We start from the raw sequence: 18,091 nt of genomic DNA, 5'->3' as shown, positions 1-18,091 counted from the left end.
CTCACCCAACTCGTGATATGTTTCAGGAACCAGGGACAAATCAGGAGAAGCAGACTCAAAGACCCGACTGGGGACAGCATGAGAACAGGCAGTCCTGAGGCAGTTAGCATGGCACTCAATGCTCCAACTAGTTACCTTTCCAGTCACCCAATCGAACGAGGGATTGTGTTCCTTTAGCCAGGGGTATCGAAGAACCAGAGGTACATGGGGGGAAGGCAAAATGAAAAAAGAAATAACCTCTGAATGATTCCCCGACAACAACATCTTAACCGGTTCAGTCCTCATAGTGATCCGTGCCAGAACACTGCCGTTCAGAGTGGTTGCTTCAATGGCTTCCGGTAATTGCTCCTTGGAAAGCCCCAGCTGTTCCACTAAGTCGGCATCAATGAAGCTGTCATCGGCACCTGAATCGATGAAAGCGTTAATCGCTAAACTCTGATCCTTATTTATGAGGGTAGCAGGGAAACGAGGTCTGACAGGACTCTTAAGAGGTTGAAACTGGCTCGCTAACAAACCTCCCAAACTTAACGAGCCGAGCAGTTTAACGGGCGCTGAGGAAAAACGGAGATGTAATGTCCCGAACTACCACACTTCTTCTCCCTCCTTCTCTCTCGGACTCTATTATCTACCCGGATAGCTAAGGTGACCAAACTATCTAGGTCACTAGGCTCTGGATAGGAGATCAGCTCGTCCTTGAGTTGCTCCGACAACCCCTGGTAAAAAACCGCTTGTAGTGATTCCTCATTCCAACCACTCTCCACAGCCAATGTCCTGAATTCTATCACAAAGTCTGCCACACTGAGAGTTCCTTGGCGAAGAGAGAACAAACGTTTAGCTGCGTCCTTACCTCGGACTGGATGGTCAAAAAGCTTTCTCATCTCTGCCGTGAACCCCTGGTATGACGTCATGCAGGTGTCCCGTCGTTCCCAAACAGCTGAAGCCCATTCAAGAGCTCTACCACGCAGCAGCTCAATAACAAAAGCTATCCTAGCCTTATCTGTGGCGTAAGAGTAGGGCTGCAGATCAAAAACTAACCCACATTGCAAAAGAAATGAACGGCATCCTCCCAGATCTCCCTCGTACTTATCCGGTGTCGGAACCTTGGGCTCACGGAAGGAACCCGCTCCCGAATCGGCAGGTGATATGGGTGAAACAGGTGGTAGATGATCCACCGGCAACCTGAGCTGATCCTGGATACTCGTTAATCTATCCGATAAGTTTCGGATCGAACCCGCTATCTCGTGTAGCGCCGTCTTGTGTTGTCCCAACATCTTCTCCTGCTGGGTGATTGCATGGCAAACGGAGTCCAGGTCCGCTGGGTTCATCACTGGCCGGATCGTTCTGTCACGTTCTTTCAAGATCGAACCCAGAAGCAGACCAGGACAAGGAGCGTAGGAAGAAGGTGAGTATTTATTTACAATTAAATGTGAAAGGGTAGATATATCCAGATGGCGTAGCGGGCAGCGGTGGTGAATTGATGAGAGGAAATAGGTGAATCCAATGGAGTAGCGGAATCCTCCGTCAACCAGGCGGGAATGGGGTGAATGATCCGGGTGAGTAACTGAAGGCAAAACAAACGGAGGTAAGTTCAAGGCAAGCAATACGTAAACAAAAACAACAAAACAAATACTATCCAACTTGAGTCTGGTACTATGGCACAACATACTGTTCATGGCTAACGATCCGGCAGGGAATGGAAGTCAGGTCAGAGCTTTTGAAGGGGAGAGATGATGATCAGGACAGGTGTGCAGAATACTGATGGGACACAGGTGCGGGTGAACATCAATCTCCCAACAAGCTAATTCGCCCGGCAACCAGACAGGGTGCGTTCCAGGACACCTGAAACACACTCCAGGACAGACACACAGGCAAACCCAGACTCAGGAAGCGGGATTCGTGACAGAAAAACAGCCCCAGACCATTATTCCTCCTCCACCAAACTTTACAGTTGGCACTATCCACCGGACTGCCAGATAGGGAAGTGTGATGCATCACTCCAGAGAACGTGTTTTCAGTGCTCCAGAGTCCAATGGCGGCAAGCTTTACACCACTCCAGCCGATGCTTGGCATGCTTGGCCATGGAAACCCATTTCATGAAGCTCCCGGCGAACGGTTCTTGTACTGACGTTGCTTCCAGAGGCAGCTTGGAACTCGGTAGTGAGTGTTGCAACCGAGGACAAACTATTTTTGCGCGCTACGTGCTACAGCACTCGGTCGGTCCCGTTCTGTGAGCTTGTATGGCCTACCACTTCGCGGCTGAGCCTTTGTTACTCCTAGATGTTTCCACTTCACAATAACAGCACTTACAGTTGACTGGGGCAGCTCTAGCAGGGCAGAAATTTGACAAACTGACTTGTTAGTAAAGGTGGCATCCTATGACGGTGCCACGTTGAACATCACTGAGCTCTTCAGTAAGGCCATTCTACTGCCAATGTTTGTCTATGGAGATGACATGGCTGTGTGCTCGATTTTATACACCTGTCGGCAATGGATGTGGCTGAAATAGCCAAATCCACTCATTTAAAGGGGTGTCCACATACTTTTGTTTATCTAGTGTATCTTATCTGGCGGTTTGGGTTCAGTACACAGACTCTGTGACAGTCTAAAACTATGCCACATACTTTAAAATCCTAATGAATAATCATTCACAAAAAAAATAATTTGGCTAACTATATTTGAGATGTAGGATTTGAATGGGTGCCATTTCGCCACCAAATGTGGGTTTTACAATAAAAGTTTGACCCTGTGTCCATCTTGTCCCCAGGTTTGCCACCAGAGAGAGGAATGCCCTGCTGCTGTACAATGGGAGATTTAACGAGAAGCATGACTTTATCGCCTTGGAGATTATCGAGGAACAGATCCAACTCACCTTCTCTGCAGGTGAGCGAGCAGCAGTGTGTGTGTGTCCACAGTACAAATAATCAGGCTCACACAAAGAGCTGGAAAATGACTTTCAAGTTGTTTGTATTAACACTAGCCTAATGCTTGATTAATCAACTCCGCTGTAAGGATTTCATTAATGTGGCTTTCACAAACCGCTTGGTAAATACTCTTATCAGCTGAACTCCTTGACCAGTGTGAAACAAACAGTTACAGGATTTCGTTAGAATGTGTCCTCTCAATTGTCTGGCTATGCTGCTGTGCTGTTAAACCTAGAGATGCATTGGCTTTGGCTGTGTGAAAGGAATGAGTGTTTTACTGTGGTCAGAGAGCAGCTGCTTTCCCCCGTAACAGAGCCCGGGCTGACTGATTCATGACAGTATAGACACTTAACAAGCCATAAAGACCTACTTACACCTTAGCCCTGCTCAGCCCCGCTCACACACGCTCGCAAACAGAGGAGCAAAGGCTGGGCCACTGCTTCCCCTGGCTCAAATATGCACGCAAACAAACACAGCTCTTGTTGAATCCACTACGCTGAGTGTGTCTCATTGCCAAAGCCTAAGGAGCCCTGGAGTTTATACCACACAACCAACGAGAAAAGGCAACGTTGTACTGCAGAAGTCATTGCGTTTTTCTCTGATAAAGACTGCTAAACACCATGACTAATGGCTCTGTGTTACACAGCTACGGTGTTGCGTTACTGTTGACTGAGTCAGTGGGTAAATGCTTCCAGAGGGACTCCTGCCCTTGGTAAACAGTCAGTAAAAGCCCTGGGTAAATCTGGTGTGATTGTTGCTCTGTAGACGTTGTGATTGAGAACCATCGATATGGTTGGGAAACCCCCTGTGTTCTTACAGTGAGTGTGATTTAAGATGACTGTGTGAGCTGGCTGGCTGGCTGGCTTTGTGAGTCTGGCTGCGTTTTGTATTTCCCCATGTTGGAGTTTCATGTTTTAGCTTAATGAATGAACGGAGGAGAGAAGTAGGTTTCCTTACGTTGATTTGAACTTTGATGTACTTAGAGGCTGTAAAAATGTTTGTTTTTTAATGCATGTTGTAAATCATGTATTGTTTGTTAGCAGTGTCGTACGATGGCACTACTATAATAGGAGACATTTATAATCCTATTAAAGTACAGCCTATAGGTCTGGCATGCAAGGTTATATACATCCAGCAGACAATATGGTATTGAATTAACCACAACCTCTTTTCATCTCTCTTGTCTTTCCTATCTTTCTTCTCTCCCTCTTTCCCTCTCTCCTTCTTTCCCTCTTTCCCTCTCTCCCTCTCTCCCTCTTTCCCTCTTTCCCTCTCTCCCTCTTTCCCTCTCTCCCTCTCTCCCTCTTTCCCGTTCTCCCTCTCTCCATCTTTCCCTCTCTCCCTCTTTCCCTCTCTCCCTCTCTCCCTCTTTCCCTCTCTCCCTCTCTCCCTCTTTCCCTCTCTCCCCATCACTTTCTCTCCCTCCTCCAGGAGAGTCGAAGACCGTGGTCCATCCCTTTGTTCCCGGAGGGGTCAGTGACGGCCAGTGGCACTCTGTCCAGCTGCACTACCACAACAAGGTAAGACACCGCTACACCTTGTTGATCTCTCAGCTGCACTACCACAACAAGGTAAGACACCGCTACACCTTGTTCATCTCTCAGCTGCACTACCACAACAAGGTAAGACACTGCTACACCGTGTTGATCTCTCAGCTGCACTACCACAACAAGGTAAGACACTGCTACACCGTGTTGATCTCTCAGCTGCACTACCACAACAAGGTAAGACACTGCTACACCTTGATGATCTCTCAGCTGCACTACCACAACAAGGTAAGACACCGCTACACCTTGTTGATCTCTCAGCTGCACTACCACAACAAGGTAAGACACCGCTACACCTTGTTGATCTCTCAGCTGCACTACCACAACAAGGTAAGACACCGCTACACCTTGTTGATCTCTCAGCTGCACTACCACAACAAGGTAAGACACCGCTACACCTTGTTTATCTCTCAGCTGCACTACTACAACAAGGTAAGACACCGCTACACCTTGTTTATCTCTCAGCTGCACTACCACAACAAGGTAAGACACCGCTACACCTTGTTGATCTCTCAGCTGCACTACCACAACAAGGTAAGACACCGCTACACCTTGTTTATCTCTCAGCTGCACTACTACAACAAGGTAAGACACCGCTACACCTTGTTGATCTCTCAGCTGCACTACCACAACAAGGTAAGACACCGCTACACCTTGTTCATCTCGCTGTCTCGTCTGCCTTGTTTGTTGCTCTACATAGAAACTGTAAACATATGTTGAAGGCAAATATAATGGACAACCCAATGGAGAAGTCTGTCATGAACCTGTCATGTTCACCTACTCAGATAACCGGGTTGATAGTCTGTTGATATTTGGGCCACCTATAGATCATTTATTATGGACTATCGAAATAAAGTGTGACTACATTTAAGTACCATATTCATGTTTGGTATTTGGTATTTTATCAGGATCCCCATTAGCTGTTGCAAAAGCAGCTACTCTTCCTGGGGTGGTCCACACAAAACACGACATAATACAGAACATCAATAGACAAGAACAGCTCAAGGACATAACTACATACATTTTAATCATAATGATCATGATTATATCATGAAGATTTTACGAGTCGTGTGTGTGTCTGAGTTAATCATAATTATATTACATGTGAACTATTTGAACAGAGTGAAACATGGCTGTGATTTTCCTTACTCTCTGTATAAAAGCCAATCTTAAGGAGCATTATAATGCTTATTTCATAGTGTGGATCAAATTCACCACCAAAGGTATATATTATGGCAGTAAATTGCTGGGTGTTATTTTCCCACAAACTTCCAAGGCCTCGGGCCCATTGAATTACAATAGCAGGCTGACAACATCTACCTCATCTAGCTCAAACGTATATTATAGATTATGCTTCTCTGAACATGAGAGAGTTTCTTAGCGCCGACTTTTAGACTCTTTTCCAACCGGTTTCCAGGAAAGCTTATGTTAACTGGAAGGTATGTGCCTTGTGTTGAAGCTTTAGAATAGCCTCATACATTTTTGTCACAAAAGACACCGGTTGCTTTATTTCCTGCCTGTCTTTGATTCCCGCTTTCCGGGCTCCCCTAACCCTGGTTTGATCAGATGTGAAATACTGTGTGTGTGTGTGTGTGTGTGTGTGTGTGTGTGTGTGTGTGTGTGTGTGTGTGTGTGTGTGTGTGTGTGTGTGTGTGTGTGTGTGTGTGTGTGTGTGTGTGTGTGTGTGTGTGTATGCATGCATGCCTACGTACAGTGAAGTCCAACATTAATTACACACATTTTTAATTTTGGACCCTACTGTATGTATAGTTTTGTTCAGCCCCCTCTTAAAGAGGATCTGCCTCCGTTCTGACTTCGCCAGGATTGCAGAAAACAATGTAGCATTTTGTTACACTACCTATCAACTAGCCTTGTTTCTACCAGGCATGCTGGCACTGACAAGCATTTGGTCTCAGAAATGTAAATAGATGAAGATGTTCTTTAGAGCAGCATGGTTGTTGTCATTGGTGTATATATAGGCCAAATCCCAACCTTTCTCAATAGGAACCAGTTCTAAAGAGGATGATTATTGTTAACGAGCGACATATCATGTAGTACTTTGTGGTTAGAGCGTTGGGCCAGTAACTGAAAGGTTTGCTGGATCGAATCCCCGAGCTGACAAGGTAAAAATCTGTCGTTCTGCCCCATGAGCAAGGCAGTTAACCCACTGTTCCCTGGGTGCCGAATACTCAGAGGGGTTGGGTTAAATGTGGAAGACACATTTCAGTTGAAGGCATTCAGTTCTACAACTGACTAGGTATCCCCCTTTCTCTACTTCGTTCATCTCAATACCTGGCCATGACAACCACAGTGTTATTTGCACTGTACAAACTTAAGGAATGTTGGTTTTCATTGGTCTGTTTGTTGTATTGCGAGTGTTGTGGGGGTATAGTACCATGGGAACGGGTGATTAATTTCCCTGTTATTGCCAGTCTGGGCAGATTTCCTGTTTCTTAACCAAATCCTCCTCTTTCTTGCTTGTTTAGTTTCTCCCATGACTGGACTTGTCGCCTTTAAGCTACAAGTGTTCTGTCGGCAGCGTAAAACAAACCCAAACGCATACACACACACACACACACACACACACACACACACGCATGCATGGGCGAGCTCACACACACACACTAGAGGTCTTCACGAGTCCAACAGACCTGAAATTCCGAGATCCGACCCGGGACCCAAGTGGGTCCTAAATTCTGACTGTTGTCTCGGATCTGGGTCGGGTAGGTGTAACTAAAAATGTATTCTCGATTGGACCCGTCCTCTGTTAATTTAATGTGTGTGAGGTAATGACAACTGCGCAAGCTTGTAATGTATTCCGGCTGCTCACGTCATGTGCGCCTGCTGCTGAGTAGAAACCCAGTGAAAGGAGCCCTAGCCTAGGCTACTGTTGATTGTGAAGATGGAGGCCTTTTCCACTGAAGTAAAACAATTCTCAGACAATGAGAATGTTCTCGGGGACAAGTTTTAAAAATTGTAGTGGACAAAGATGAGAAGGATGTTGGCGCGGCGTTAATCTAACTGCACTGTCCAATTTACAGTAGCTATTACAGTGAAAGAATACCATGCTATTGTTTGAGGAGAGGGCACAGTTTTGAACATGAAAAGTTATTCATAAACAAATAAGGCACATTTGGGCAATCTTGATACAACATTTTGAACAGAAATGCAATGGTTCATTGGATCAGACTAAAACTTTGCACATACACTACTATCTAAATTGCTCCTGGGCTGGAATAATACATTATGGCCTTTCTCTTGCATTTCAAAGATAATGGTACAAAAAATAAATAATGTTTTTTACTTTGTATTATCTTTTACCAGATCTAATGTGTTATATTCTCCTACATTCCTTTCATATTTCCACACACTTCAAAGTGTTTCCTTTCAAATGGTACCAAGAAAATGCATATCCTTGCTTCAGGGCCTGAGCTACAGGCACTTAGATGTGGGTATGTCATTTTAGGCAAAACATTTTTTTAAAAGGGGCCGATCCTTAAGAGGGACTGGACTGTGTGAATGGACCGTGTGAAACTCGCTATTCAGGTTTGTTGCAATTTTCAAACTTTTATTTATGTCTGTGTCGGGAACATGGCACCGGCATATCTCTATCTTTCTCTCGATCTCTCTAGGGCTTCTCTTACTTTATATATACAGTACCAGTCAAAAGATTGGACACACCTATGCATTCCAGGGTTTTTCTTTATTCATCAAAACTATGAAATAACACATGGAATCATGTACTAACCAAAAAAGTGTTAAACATTTCAAAATAGCCACCGTTTGCCTTGATGACAGCTTTGCACGCTCTTGGCATTCTCCCATGAGGTAGTCACCTGGAATGTGTCTTGTTAAAGGTTAATTTGTGTAATTTGTTTGAGCCAATCAGTTGTGTTGTGACAAGGTAGGGGGGTATACAGAAGATAGCCCTATTTGGTAAAAGACCAAGTTCATATTATGGCAAGAACAGCTCAAATAAGCACATTCCATCATTACTTTAAGACATGAAGTTCAGATAATCCGGAAAATTTCAATTGCTTTGAAAGTTTCCTCAAGTGCGGTCGCAAAAACCATCAAGCGCTATGATGAAACTGGCTCTCATGAGGACCGCCACAGGAAAGGAAGACCCAGAGTTACCTCTGCTGCTGCAGAGGATAAGTTCATTAGAGTTAAGTGCACCTCAGATTGCAGTCCAAATAAATGCTTCACAGAATTCAAGTAACAGACACATCTCAACATCAACTGTTCAGAGGAGACTGCATGAATCAGGCCTTCATGGACAAACTGCTGCAAAGAAACCACTACTAAAGGACACCACTATGAAAAAGAGACTTGCTTGGGCTAAGAAACACGAGCAATGGACATTAGACCGGTGGAAATCTTTCCAGGCGCCTCACAAGTCCTCAACTGGCAGCTTCATTAAATAGTACCAGTGAAGAGGAAACTCCGGGATGCTGGACTTCTAGGCAGAGTTGCAAAGAAAAAGCCATATCTCAGACTGGCCAATTAAAAGAAAAGATTAAGATGGGCAAAAGAACACAGACACTGGACAGAGGAACTCTGCCTAGAAGGCCAGCATCCCGGAGTCGCCTCTTCACTGGTACTATTTAGCTGCCAGTTGAGGACTTGTGAGGCGTCTGTTTCTCAAACAAGGCACTCTAATGTACTTGTCTTGTTCTCAATTGTGCACCGGGGCCTCCCACTCCTCTTTCTTTTCTGGTCAGAGCCAGTTTGTGCTGTTCTGTGAAGGGAGTAGTACACAGCGTTGTACGATATCTTCAGTTTCTTGGCAATTTCTCACATGGAATAGCCTTCATTTCTCAGAACAAGAATAGACTGACGAGTTTCAGAAGAAAGTACATAATTTCTGGCCATTTTGAGCCTGTAATCAAACCCACAAATGCTGATGCTCCAGATACTCAACTAGTCTAAAGGCCAGTTTTATTGATTCTTTAATCAGATCAACAGTTTTCAGCTGTGCTAACATAATGTCAAAAGGGTTTTCTAATGATCAATTAGCCTTTTAAAATGATAAACTTGGATTAGCTAACACAACGTGCCATTGGAACACAGGAGTGATGGTTGCAGATAATGGGACTCTGTACGCCTATATAGATATTCCATAATAAATCTGCCGTTTCCAGCTACAATAGTCATTTACAACATTAACAACATTGTATTTTTGATCAATGTGATGTTATTTTAATGGACAAGAAATTAGATTTTCTTTAAAAACAAGGACGTTTCTTAAGTGACCCCAAACTTTTGAACGGTAGTGTACATTTGCACAAATTTCAAAAAACTTGTTTTTTCTTTGTCATTATGGGGTATTGTGTGAAGATTGATGAGAAAAATAAATAATTTCATCCATTTTAGAATAAGGCTGTAATGTAATGTAATGTGGAAAAAGGGAAGGGGTCTGAATACATTGCGAATGTACTGCATTATTCATGCAATGCCCTGATGCATTTATTGCTCAAATCTTAGACAGCTTAACCGTAAGGTGAACAATTATTGTTTTAGGTGAGTAATAATCAATTAAACAATAGGCTATAAAGTTTTGAATATGCTACACATCAAAACACAACTAATTGTTTTTTATTTTATTTGTCATTGGCAGTTTTTAAGGACACGGATCATTTGGTCAATGTCTCTCATTTATTGATGGAGCTGGCTGCTTTCTTTCTCTCTTTCTACTCTCGGTTCAGAATGGGCATGTTTGGGTCTGTTTTTCCACAGGCCTTTTCGGGAACAGGTCTGACTGTCCTCAGGTCCATTTACTTGATAAAATAGCTGTATTATGTAGGTTGCTTTGAATGTACTGATATAACTTTGAGAATAACTATTTTGTATCAGAGTTGTGCCTGTGGTTCAAATGCATATTTGCCCTCTCATTGGCTAGAATGTCCCCGTCTGATCCAACCTCCTCACCGCCTTCCGACATTTATTCCCATTGTTAGTGGTTCGTGGTCAGTCCAGTATCTGGTCAGTGCGTACACATTCTTTGATCACTATCACTAGCTATCAGTAGCTCACGGGAAAAAATGGCTTGGTAGCTAATTAGCTTCTTCTTACATGTACTACTAAAGTTAAAAAGCGCTGGATTGGTGTAAACATACGCGAGCTAAAGTTTCCTTCCGACATATTTTTTGCTCAAGTCTGTACGCTATTTCTTTTAATAAATCCAAGTCACGATGAGATTGACCTAATAATTCAACCAAAACTCACCTATGACCTGACAAATCACCTTATGTATTACTGCCCCCAGTTGCAGGAAGTGACACAAAACATTTCACAAAAAACTAGCCTCCCACTCATGCTTTCTATCCCTAATACTAAAACTAACTATAAAAAGAAAATATACTTATTTTTATACAACTAAAACCAAACAAAAATGAGCAAATCAGAATTTCAAATAAAAATCGAAAAATGAATAGATATAAAAAACACTATAATAACCTTGCTGTCCACTAATTGGCTGAAATCCCTTAAATCTAGGAAGAGGCTACCGCAACCAGGCACGCTGTCACCTTATGTTATACCTCATCCCAGTCAGATTTAGAACAGCCAAACCTGGCCCTGACAGTCCAGATAGGATCCAGGCCTTCATCTAAAGCCAGACTAAGCTCAGAAGACCTATCACTTTCTACATCAGAGCCTTGGAGAACTTATAAAGGGATGCTCTATGTCTGCATTCCACATGGCATCCTATTCCATACACAGTGCACTACTTTTCACCAGAGCTCTATGGGCCCTGGGCAAACGTAGTGCACTTTGTAGGGAATGCAATGCCATTGCCATTTGGGACACAGCCTATGATATTCTTATGGCCTATTCAAGGCTTCTCAAGGCACCGGTTAGATTAAGGGTTGTCCAAATCAGAGTGGAGAGGCCCAGTCACCCCAAACAGCCCCTAACAGTCTGCTCTGAGTTATGGGGTCAGGGACCGAGGGTGTAGGGGTGCCCCTGCACGCACCCATTCCTCTTTCTCCCTAAACCACAGTTCAGAGGCCACAAGGGGATGGGCTATGAGGGGCATTGGGCCACAATGGTAACAGAAACACTTGCATTGTGCAAGGTGATTTACGGTGGTGTGTGTGGTGGGTAGACTCATGCAGGGCGGGGGTGCCGTCCCTATTGAAGATTTCACACAATAGGAGACATTTTTGAAATTCCCACTTTATTTTGGATGTAGAGCAGCGACTTCTCAAGGACAGCAAGAGGAGTTGGCAGAAGACACACACGCACGCACGCACGCACGCACGCACCGCACGCACGCACGCACGCACGCACGCACGCACGCACGCACGCACGCACGCACGCACGCACGCACGCACGCACGCACACACACACACACACACACACACACACACACACACACACACACACACACACAGAGAGAGCTAAACAGGAAACACAGAGAAAAAGAGAGGGATATTCTTGGACCGTTCAGGTTTTGATGATTATGAAGCAGGAAGTGATGTCACGTCATCTCTCAAAAGGATGATCGTCTGGGAAGGAAGTATTTTGAATCACTGTGGTGTATTTCTGTTCATCTCTTTTCTGTTGTAGACCACTGGTTGAAACAGTGACAGTTAGGCAGGCAGGCTCTGTCTTGTGATGGATGACTTTGGGCACTACGTCGAATGATGAAAGTCTAATAAGGACAAGAGGTTGACAAGTGTGTGTCTGTGTTTGTGCATATTTGTGTATGTCTGTGTACTTTATTTGTGTGTTTATTTGTAAAGGGGTCTATGTCTGGGCCTAGTGTCAGACTTGAAAATAGTTGTGGTCTGGACGGAGTAGTCTAGGGGACACGATATTATTTACACTTTACAGTATAGGGTGCTCTATCAGCCACATTCCCAGACACAGACAGGCCTAGCTCACTGTAATAGCTAGCCCTAATCACACTGCTGCATCGAAGCCCTCATCTAAAACTCATACTCTGACTGATGGAGATGGTGATAACATGGCTTTTATAGATATGGGTCTTTATTAGTGCATGCCATAGGCTGTAGGCTTGTTCATTTAGTAGACAAGATATGCTTATATGTCCCGTGCCATTATTATATATTGTTATGGTTTTATAGTCAAATTTAGCTGAATAAAATAGAAATTATATTTTTCCCATTTGGGAGCGAGTGCCAATATGAAGTGGCTATATTGAGTGTAAAAGTAAAACATTTGAAACAGGTCCTATAGGCTAGTTTTAGAGTTATTTGGAAACTTTAGTTGTGAATGATACAAACCTTAAAATGTCTTAGCGAATGGGTTTGATTTTTCCATCATGCCAGGTAGTCTTTGCCTGTTATTTCACTCCACCCATCAACCACTGTTTGAGGAGCATGCATTCTCTCGATACGCGACAGGTGATATTCTGCCCAAATTCTGTATGCCATGAGCTCTCCAACCCTGTTCCTGCAGCTACCCAGTGCTTAATTTGGGAAACAAAGTGAAATCTGTTTGGGAACATCAATAGTAACATGTTTTCACAACGAAACATTTAATTAAACTGTTGACAGCCTCTCTCTGCACACTCGAGAAAGGAATGAAGGAGAGAGCGGAGGAGATGGAAACGCATGGTGGTAAGATATTCTGTAGCTAAAGGTAATGTGTCAGCCTATTAATTATAATAATATTAAAAATTCCCTATTACTAGGCTATTCAAAATCAAATACAAATTCACTATAATTGTAGGCTAACAATCAATGAACCAACAAGATCGTCTAGGTCAGTTTTAAATGTTTTTCTGCCGTGCGTAATATGCGGTAGGCAATATATATATATATAGGCCTATGCATATGCATAAGCTCTAATATGTTTATAGAGGTTTTGAATGAATCATCGCCTTAGAAAGCGCTGTCCATTTCGTTGTGTTGGGCTTTGAAACAACAAACATGTTTTTCACTCAGTTTCAACCTGTTGTTGAACTTCATTGTTTAAATTGTTAATTCACGGTGAGGTGAGTTTTAAAAGCATGACACTGTTTTGATGATAAGTGTTTGATGTGATGTCAGAGTGGTTAGAGAGACAATAGAGCAGTGAGCACTAGACCATTAGAGACCTGATGGTCGTTAGTGAGTTGGGTAGTACCAATGCAATATCCAGAGTGCATAAGAGGAGATTACCGTGACAACTGTCACATGGAATTCCTTAAAAAAAAAAAAAAAGGTACACTCTGTTTCTGCATTGATCTGAGTATTTATTGGGGCATACAAACAGGCTTAAGTTTCGGCGTAAATCGCCTGAAGTACCCCCTCATGTGCATTTTACCAGTAGGTCTATGGTCTCATGAGTCTTCTCAAGTACACCCTGTGGATAAGCCAAGTACCCTCATGGGTCCTAGTACCCCTGGTTGGGAACCACTGTCCTAGGACCACAAGTAGTAGCACGGCAGTGACCATGCGAGTTGGCTATACACAGTATTAGCAGATCTGGGACCAGGCTACACAAACAGGTCTAGCCTCACTGGACCCCCTGCTGGGTCATTCTCACAGGACAACATAGTGTTTGCCTGCTCTCTCTCTCCTCTCTCACCCTCCACCAGTTTTCTCTTATTAATTCAGCCATGCTAGCTCCACCAAGCAGAGCAGCTAGTGTTATGGCAGAGGGATTTGCTTGTGTTTCAGGAAGCATTTTTATCCAGGACAGCCAGTGTGATATACAGTGTCTCTGTTTCTCTGTGTGTCTCTGCTCTACGAAGGATCATTTCTATGCAAACAGTGCAGAGAGATGATGGAGTGGTAGTGGGGATGATCTAGCTACTCACAGTGAGATTTATCCCCCAACAGATAACTGGACTCTGGGGTGGGCGTTGTGAGTTCCAACACCCAGGTGGAGACCCCTGTGGGGGGGGGGGGGCATAGGAGTGTGTGTTTGGGGAGAGGGCCTCTGCTGCTCCCTAAATGTCTCAGGGGTTAAATGTATGTTTTCTAGGTTAAAGGCCGTCTCTATGTCTCTTAGGGGAGTGTTTTAAAGGAAGCCAGCTTGTTATTCTTTGGTATGTCTTGACGCTCATTACTCCAGAGCTCAAAGGCAGCATTTGTCATCAGTGCTAGCGCCTCAGAACAGTTAAGACGGCTCCGTTCACTGCTCACAGCTGGACTCATGATCATAAACTCTGAGTGAGTTAAAACGTGTGTTTTAAAACGGGAGTCATATCTGCCATAGCCATTGGTTTTATAGGGAGATAATATTTGTGGTTCACTATATTAGCTGATATACCTGGAGTTATAACTGATGTAACTTTTTTTTATTTATCCGGCTCAGCATTTTTCAGTCACTGAGACCTAAATGAGCAGAAACAATTTCTCTCAAACATGCATACACATGCATACTCCCTGTCATGCAGACACAGACAAACACACACACTTACGCTAGACTAGAGGATCCACTGTTGGTGCTGTAGTCCACACACACACCCACTAGTTGCAGATCTTAATGGATCTAACACACCCCTCTCTCTCCCATGGTCTACCCAGGACAGCCTGCACCTGCTGGGGTCCAGTGGGGTGCTGGGGGTCCCTCTTTATACTGCCTGGCTGGAGCTGACACACAAGGAGGTACAGTAGCATGGCCTCTAGTGTCTTAGCTCTAGTACTGGTGTTAGTTCTAGTACTGCAAGTACTGGTGGTAGTACTAGTCTTGGGGTTAGTCTGGCTCTAGTCTGGTCTCTGGTCTTGCTCTAGTTGTGCTCTAGTCTTGCGGTGGTTCTATGGTTAGTTTGGTTCTAGTCTATAGTGTGTTATCCAACATGTTGTTGAGTGTCTCACAGGTTTGAATGTCTTTACAGCAGGGTTCCCCAACTGGATTTGACCCGCGGGTGGTTTTATTTGGCCCTCCAAGTTTTTTTTAGGCAAATTTTTTTATAAAAAAAATACAAAATTGGGGGGCGGGGCGGGACATAAAAGACTGGATAAACACCAGTCAGCTCAAAGTGATTTTTATTTAAGATATCTGTTCCCAAGAATTCCCATGCATAATAGAGAGACACGTGATTGTGTGCAAATGTAAGCAAGGTTTAAAATGATTATGTTTTAGTCAAACATTATATCTGTTTGGGCTTCTTGCGGTCAATTTGCAGTCTACAAATTAATTGTAAATATGTTCCGGCCCCCCGACCGTCCCCTCAAGTAAAAATCGTCCCGTGGCTGAATCTAGTTGATGATCCCTGCTTTACAGACTCCATTCTTTAACAGAGTTACTTCACTTCCTGTCGTACGTTTCCATTTGATTTCCATTCATTTCACTGTAGCTACATTTTCCTTCACTGAAAACACAATGCTCACCCGTTAAACCCGTGTGTTTGTGTTCGTCGACATCTCTCTATGCTGCAGCCTCTCAAACACCTGCAGGGAATCTTGCAGGAGCGCTGAGCACCATGAGCTACAAGCACCCGCTGTAGCGCTCAGCAGAGGACTGGTTCAAATGGAGGTGTTGATTGTGAAGTGAGGTGTCCGATTTCAGCCAACCACCAGTCAGAATGGCCCTGACACACAGAGAGGGATCTCTTATAGGGCTGGTCGTGTGACCAAGGGAGCAAATAGGAGCAGTAGGATTACAGAGATTATCTGGCGCTTTTGTATACTTTTTAGCCAGTAGCTCTCACAAGCCAAACGCTGTCCCCGAAAATTGCGTGCTATGTCACATATGTACAGCTGATACTGTACGTACACCTCGTCGTTGCTCTCTCGCTCTGCTATGTGTGCATCTTGACAGCTGTCTACTCAAATGTCGAGGGACTGAAGCTTAATGGCTAGAACTCAAATTTATGTTGGCAAGATTAGGAGTTCGGGTGCTTTCTGTCAGTGTGGATGGTACTCTCTCTTTAACAGTTAATCTCATCAATTTGATTTCCTCTGAGTGATAATAAGGATACTTTGGGATAAGTGACTTGCTAATTCATTGGGATTAATGTATTAAAGATGGCTACATTAAAGGGATTGTGTGAAGGATTAAAACATGGTCCTTCCAAACCTCTCCAGCTGTATTGGTTCCAGCATGGTGTATGCATAAGACCAGGACATGATGAGCTAAGCGTAGTGTGTGTGTGTGTCTACTTGTGAGTTACAGTAGTAGAAAACCCCAGATGTTTAGACAGTGAGTCATAAATCTGCCAGTCTCCACCTGCATTCATGACTGCCTCTTCCTCCCATCCCTCTCTCCCTCCCTCTATTCCTCTTTTACTTTCCCTCTCTCCCGGTCTCTGTTTCTCGATCTCTCCCTCTGTCTGTCTCTCTATGTCTATCACACACTCCCTTGTTCTCTCCGTACCTCCCTCCCTCTGTGTTCTAATCCAGGGGTGTTCAACCGGGGGTCCACGGTACTGCAGGGGGGCCGGAAAAAGTATTTGTATAAACAAAAAAATGGAACAGTTACATTTTTTATATGTTTTTATGAATATCGCTAGCAACAACAGATTACATTAATGTTGAATTTCATACCTACAGTAGAAAAGAGGATAGTACCTTTCCAACTTTATTTCTCAACTCCTAATATTGAGCAATTTACACTCATTGGAGCTAATTACACTCTCTGGAGTATCTGACATAGGCTTTGAAAAAGTGCAGCGGGCAAATCTATTCATTTTAAAATGTTGATTACTTCTCCTTACCATTCACTTGATGATAAGACAAGACGTGACATTTTTTTGTTTGCTAACATGAACTCAGCAAAAAAAGAAACGTCCTCTCACTGTCAACTGTCTCACTGTCAACGTTTATTTTCAGCAAATTTAACATGTGTAAATATTTGTATGAACATAACAAGATTCAACAACTGAGACAAGTTCCACAGACATGTGACTAACAGAAATGGAATAATGTGTCCCTGAACAAAGGGGGATCAAAATCCAAAGTAACAGTCAGTATCTGGTGTGGCAACCAGCTGCATTAAGTACTGCAGTGCATCTCCTCCTCATGGACTGCACTAGATTTGCCAGTTCTTGCTGAGAGATGTTACCCCACTCTTCTACCAAGGCACCTGCAAGTTCCCGGACATTTCTGGGGGGGAATGGCCCTAGCCCTCACCCTCTGATCCAACAGTTCGCAGACATGCTCAATGGGATTGAGATCCAGGCTCTTCGCTGGCCATGGCAGAACCAGGATGAGCCTGCAGGAAGGGTACCACATGAGGGAGGAGAATGTCTTCCTTGTAACGCACAGCATTGAGATTTCCTGCAATGACAACACGCTCAGTCCAATGATGCTGTGACACACCGCCCCAGACCATGATGGACCCTCCACCTCCAAATCGATCCCGCTCCAGAGTACAGGCCTCGGTGTAACTCTTATTCCTTCGACGATAAACGCAAATCGTTTATCGTCACCCCTGGTGAGACAAAACCGCGACTCGTCAGAGAAGAGCACTTTTTGCCACTCCTGTCTGGTCCAGCGACGGTGGGTTTGTGCCCATAGGCAACATTGTTGCCGGTGATGTCTGCTGAGCACCTGCCTTACAACAGGCCTACAAGCCCTGAGTCCAGCCTCTCTCAGCCTATTGCGGACAGTCTGAGCACTGATGGAGGGATTGTGCGTTCCTGGTGTAACTTGGGCAGTTGTTGTTGCCATCCTGTACCTGTCCCGCAGGTGTGATGTTCGGATGTACCGATCCTATGCAGGT

At 44.1% G+C, this 18,091-nt stretch overlaps 1 protein-coding gene across 1 annotated transcript in view; it reads left to right on the top strand.

Annotated features, from left to right (window-relative positions):
- The window catches only part of LOC120049060 (cadherin EGF LAG seven-pass G-type receptor 1-like), a 126,303-nt gene that overhangs the window by 65,027 nt on the left and 43,185 nt on the right, over positions 1 to 18,091 (top strand). The window contains exons 7-8 of the mRNA XM_038995316.1: positions 2,765 to 2,880; positions 4,353 to 4,441. Of these exons, the coding sequence (XP_038851244.1) occupies positions 2,765 to 2,880; positions 4,353 to 4,441 (205 nt within the window). The remainder of the gene's footprint in view (positions 1 to 2,764; positions 2,881 to 4,352; positions 4,442 to 18,091) is intronic.

Source organism: Salvelinus namaycush, chromosome 6, assembly GCF_016432855.1.
Source record: "Salvelinus namaycush isolate Seneca chromosome 6, SaNama_1.0, whole genome shotgun sequence".
NCBI lineage: Eukaryota > Metazoa > Chordata > Actinopteri > Salmoniformes > Salmonidae > Salvelinus > Salvelinus namaycush.
Note: the sequence above shows the minus strand (reverse complement) of the source record. Positions and strands in the feature narration are given on the sequence as shown.